The following is a 5,711-nucleotide window of genomic DNA, read 5'->3' as shown; positions in this document are numbered from 1 at the left end:
ACAACGCTAATCCTAGTGAACAGTATTTTTAACTTGCGTTTAGACAGAAAGGACAGCAATAGGATTAGAGAATCAGCAAAGAGGCTGAATCCCTAACTCATGCAGTTGATCCTCCTGCACACTGACAGACAAACGGCTTTTTCTTTATCATTATTTCACATTTTCTTCTCAGAGGACAACATTTAACCTGAATGGAATTTTTTTTGTGCAATTTTGTGGACTTGATTTTTGCCGCTTGCCATTGATGCCATTTTTAAAAAAAACCTTTTCTCTTTAGTCTGTTATCTACAATCTGTCATAATGGAAGCAATGAAACCCAGATTGAAAGTGCTGAAGAAGCGTCGCTCCAGTCTTTTTGCAACCATTAAACGGGAGGTTAGTTTTTCGCAAAGCATTGAACAAGAGGATTCTGAATTCCCATTTTCACAGGACAGCTCTGTAAAACCATGGACATCCATGGACAACCTTGATGCTCCTGACAACCAAAGAAGTGGAAAAGAGGTATCAAACCCAAGGCAGTCAAACATTGTAAACCTCAATGTGGGTGGAAAGGTATTTCATATCCCGAAGCATTTGGTTCTCCAACACCCAAGAACCAGGATTGGAGTCCTTGCCGTCTGCAATGATCCAGTCAAGCGTCTGACACTCTGTGATGACTACAATGTTCAGAACAACGAGTTCTTTTTTGACAGAGACCCCATGTTTTTCCACTACATCTTTCACTTTTACTGCAGTAAGGTCCTGTGGGTGATGGATAGTCTCTGCCCTGTCAACTTTGAAGAGGAAATGTCATTCTGGGGGTTGAAACTGAGGGACACTCAGAGGTGTGCAGAATATACAAAATAATACTCATAATACTATCAAAGTGTTTACCTGTTATTGTTTGTGTGTTCATAGCATAATCTGAGAAGCAGCTCTTGTAAAAGTAGAAAATAAATCAGTATGTCCTTCTTCTCAGGTGCTGCCGCATTCTATTTGAGGAGAAAGTAGATGACATCAGGGACCGGCTGAAGGTTAACCAGGAACTGATTGATGAGATTAAACCTCACCAAGATGACGAGGGATATAAGACCATGTTTCTTGGAAACTTTCGGCAGATCCTCTGGGATTTGATGGAGAATCCTTACTCCTCATTATCAGCCAAAGCTTTTGCCGTGTTTTCCAGCCTCTTTGTTCTTATCTCTATTGTTGCCATGACACTGAATACTGTGAAAGAACTCAGGGAGTATAAAGTTGGAGATAGAACGTACATGGAGTGGATAGAGATTGCTTCCATCCTTTTCTTCACTTTGGAGTATTTTTTACGGTTACTTACCACATCCAACATTAAACATTTTGTGAAGAGTGCCCTGAACTTTGTTGATATGGTGGCTGTTATGCCCTACTTCCTCCAGATCATTTTTGAGGCATTTGTTATGGATTCAGAAGACATTAGTGCAAAGGAAGATTTGAAGACGATGTCCAGGGTCAGTAAAGTTAGCAAGGTGCTCAAGGTTGTCAAGTTGATGCGTATCTTCCGTATCTTGAAGCTTGCCCGTCACTCCACAGGCATGAGGGCGTTTGGCTTCACCATCAGGCAGTGCTCTGAGCAGGTATGGAGGAATATGTATTAAAACACAAAAATTATGCAAAACTAAAATTGCATTCGTGAAGTTTTCAAATACCTAGATGTGATACATTTGACATAGAAGTGGCTAGTTAATACTCATCTTGTCTTTATTTTGGTTCATATATGAGTTTACAGACCTGCAAATTCACTACTTTAGCCCAACCTATTCAGCAAGCAGTAAAATATTTTCAGCAGACATAGAGAGAGAGAGAGAGAGAGAGAGAGAGAGAGAGAGGGAGAGAGAGGGAGAGGAGAGAGAGAGAGAGAGAGAGAGAGAGAGAGAGAGAGAGAGAGAGAGCTCAAAACAGAGGTAAAGCAGGTAGTGTTAAACTTACATCTTATAGATGGACAAGACTTCTTATGTTACTCTATAACTATTAGATCCCAATATTAAGTGTACAAATGATTGATATTGTGAGAGGATATTGATTGATATTGTGAGAGGATAAACATTTAACACATCCATAATTAATATATTCCAGTAAAGATTGAAGATGCTCTTCTTTTCTTCGTTTGCTATCATACCCATTACTGCACTGCTGCCCCCTGTGGTCAGACTGATGTAATACATGCTGAATGTTAAGATTTGTTCGCACAGCAACGTATTTCAACCAAAGTGGGGGTGTTTTCTCGCTCACTGGCTTCTGGTAACTTCTACACATTAGGGCTATTCACATTAAAAAAACCAACCTGGATCTGCTTTTATGTGGTAATACACAATCTATGCAGACATTTTAGGTCGGTCACAATAAGGCTTAAATTGTCACGTGATCTGATGTGAGGCTTACTAAATATACAGGCTTCAAAATATGAATGAGCACTGCTGTTGACATGTACCCTTCTGTCATTATTATTTGTTACATAGGTGTGCTGTCTCTTCTTGTTCATTGCTATGGGCATCTTTACCTTCTCCGCTTTGATGCACTCTGTGGAGGTGGATCAGCCTGGAACACCATTTAGCAGCATACCAGATGCTTGGTGGTGGGCAGCAGTGAGTACCATATAGTTCTGTTTGAAATTCAGGGAAATTTGTGATTGTAAGGTTCTTATTCTGCACAATTGTGGCTCCAGTGTTTGTTTGTTTGTTTGTTTTTGTAATCTGTTGTAGGCAGATGCTTTCTGGTGACTGTGCCATGATTTTGGCTCAATCTAACTACTGGAATATTAGTATTATTATTTTCCTCTTCTTATCATTTTTCTTGATGGGAATTCCAGTGTAAACATGATCCAGACAGGATGAATAAACAAAGTAATTAAAAAACTAAGTCAAACTAAATACAACTTGTTATTTGATATCAGATAACCTGAATTGTCATTACCATCAACACAAGGAAGGCTGCACAGCATTTAAAAAGATTTGATCAGCTCTTATGATTCCTTCTTTAATTGTTCCGCATCAGCTAACTCATTTATGTGGCTTACTAAGCTGTTCCACTCGACTGTGCTGAGAAGATAGAACAGGCGCTCAGTAGGGAGAGTGTCTGTATGATCAAGCAGTACGGTGAATCTCAGTTGCCAAGGATTACACTTACTGGGATTTGTGATGCCTGCCTAGTCAGACCAAGACAGACATGCACAATGCAAGGCAGAGTCAGGTTCTGTGCTACAGCTGTGACTGTATCGAGCAATGAATCTAGAAGGAAATTTCTCATGAATACAAATTTGTTGTGTTAATTAATGTTTGGCTTGAACAAGTGTGATACATTTGACAAGGCAAGAAAATTCAGAATTCACCTGTAAACAGTTGCGGTTTTAATACAGAATTAGAGTTAAAATGTATTTAGACTTCCAAAGAAATAGAATAAGAAAGAAGACCTTTTTTTATTTGCATATGCCAAAAAGCAGATAGAAGAATATGCAGTAAGTAACTTGCCCTTTGAGCAGGCATTGTGCAGGAATACATTTTAAACTTTATTTTCTGCTAAATAAAGATTTATTACTTCTGAAATCTTTTTATTTTTCAGCATAATTACAATATAAAATGTTAGTCATTTTGTTTTAATATACTAGAGTACTTGTTCATCATCAGGGGCTGTCTTTATTTTTTGCATTCTCATTTAGAAACATTTGCTCTTCATTTATCTGGTGGCAGCTGTTAACTTCTATGTGTCTAATCCCCTCTAATACGATGTAATGCGTCTCATTTGTGGCCAGACACACTGATTGCATTGGAGAGATAGAAAGTGTGGCAGTGCATTCCTGAAGATTTATTTGATACTCTTTGTTAATACAAACACTTTTCATAGTTATTTAGGGGCACCACACACAAAACCGGTTGACTGTACTCTTTTCATCCAACAGGTGAGCATCTCTACTGTGGGCTATGGTGACGTTGTCCCTATCTCCTATCTTGGCCGCTGTGTAGCATTTGGTTGCATCTCTTTTGGAATCATCCTCAATGGCATGCCCATCTCTATTCTGTTCAACAAGTTTTCCGATTACTATGCCAAGCTGAAGGAACAGGAATACAGAGTTTCAAACACGGAGCGCACCTTCCAACTCGCAAAACGTCTGAAGCGCAAATGCAACAGCTGCTGCGAACCTCAGCCAGATGAGTCTGATGAGGAGGAGATGCAGTATCGACCCAACAGGAGGCAAACTGACTGAGCAAAGCTGCCAACTATTGACCTCGGTCACCCAAAATGGCCTTGTCACCCGTGGGTCTAGAAAGAGTAAAACCCCATCTGCCTCCAATTCTGAGCCTATGTGATATAAGATAAACAATATATAATAATAAAGGATGAAATGGAGGCCAGGGGAGATAATCCTCACGCCTCAGCTTTAAAGTAGGAGCCGTTTGCATGCTTTGGGTGATGTCTCCTCAGTCATATGGACGAGAAGCTCCACTGGACAGTGTATGTTCTCTTTATAAAAACAGCTCCTAGCTGCAGCTGTCATTAAAGAAAATAAAATAAATATTTGACAAGTCAAGTGGTGGCATTATTAGCAAAATAATGTTAAAGTTAAACAAAAGTGCCGTTAATGAACTACTCTTCACAATCTCTTATATTTTATTTCACGTTCCACACGAGACAGTCTGACATCAGTCATCTTCAATCTTTTGTAAAATCTCTGGCCAGTATAAACCACACTGTTGTCATTGTCTTTTTCAAGCTGAAGCATAAAATCATACAAATAAATATACAAGATGTTTAAAATTCCCATGCACCTGAGAAAAGCTGAAGATCAGAGAGGCAACCTTCTGCCATGTGCCATTCATCACGTGTCAGTGAAGTGCAGAGGCACACTCTCATCACGCAACAAGCGTGACGGGAGAAAAAAGCCAGCAGAGGGTGCATCAGCAGCGATCAAGAGCATGAGTGTAATTTTGTTGTCAAGGATTACCGGGATTTGCACTTATGCCTTCTGCTTGGTCAGACAAGGGCAAGAGTCAATCATGTTCTGTGTTATTTCTGTGGCAGACACAACCAGGTCTGTTTTAAGTTCTTGCAGACTACTTTCTTTGGTGACATTCAATTTACTGCATAACTGGTAGAGTTTTCAAGCAGTTCACCTGAGGTACAGCTCTTTTCATGCTCAGTTCTTATACAGGTGCTAATAATAGCCACACAGGTAGGTATGATCTCCTGTTGGAGTTACTGAGGATTGAGCTCCAGGTTGTTCATCTCTAGAGGATCAAGCATGGTCCAGTTTTGGACTAAAACCAAACTGTGCTGTGCTGCTGGATGCGCTTAGCTTCCCCTGTTAAGATCATTAAAAGAACAAAATAATATTACAGTATTAGAAAAAGCTCTGGAAGGTAAAAAGTATAGGTTATTCTGCCCGGAGCTGTTGTGCTTAGTCCACTGGTTTAAACAGGGAGAAAAGAAGCATTTCAAATGAAAACAAATTAATCCATCAGGATCAATACCAGCTCCAAAACCCACTCAACAAACTGTGCTTGTGATTTAATGTGGCTATATAGATAGAGACCTCTGACTTACAACAGATACCTGTGACACTTCACAACTTGTCACGGCCTGTGTGAAACATACAAAAAATCAAAGAGAGACTTGCTCATTATATTGACTGTGATCAGAGAGAAAATCATTGTTATGACATTGGTAATGCTAATTCCTTGTACTGTAATCCATAATCCATA

General features: G+C 39.6%; 1 protein-coding gene across 1 annotated transcript; it reads left to right on the top strand.

The window, feature by feature from the left end:
- Positions 1-300: 300 nt before the first annotated feature.
- Positions 301-4,286, top strand: si:rp71-39b20.4 (potassium voltage-gated channel subfamily V member 2). Its single transcript, XM_068341411.1, has 4 exons — positions 301-824; positions 959-1,592; positions 2,475-2,600; positions 3,911-4,286. Exons 1-4 carry the CDS (start codon positions 301-303, stop codon positions 4,214-4,216), a joined length of 1,590 nt encoding a protein of 529 aa, XP_068197512.1. The 3' UTR covers positions 4,217-4,286.
- The last annotated feature ends 1,425 nt before the right edge of the window (positions 4,287-5,711 follow it).

Source organism: Antennarius striatus, chromosome 18, assembly GCF_040054535.1.
Source record: "Antennarius striatus isolate MH-2024 chromosome 18, ASM4005453v1, whole genome shotgun sequence".
Classification (NCBI taxonomy): domain Eukaryota; kingdom Metazoa; phylum Chordata; class Actinopteri; order Lophiiformes; family Antennariidae; genus Antennarius; species Antennarius striatus.
Note: the sequence above shows the minus strand (reverse complement) of the source record. Positions and strands in the feature narration are given on the sequence as shown.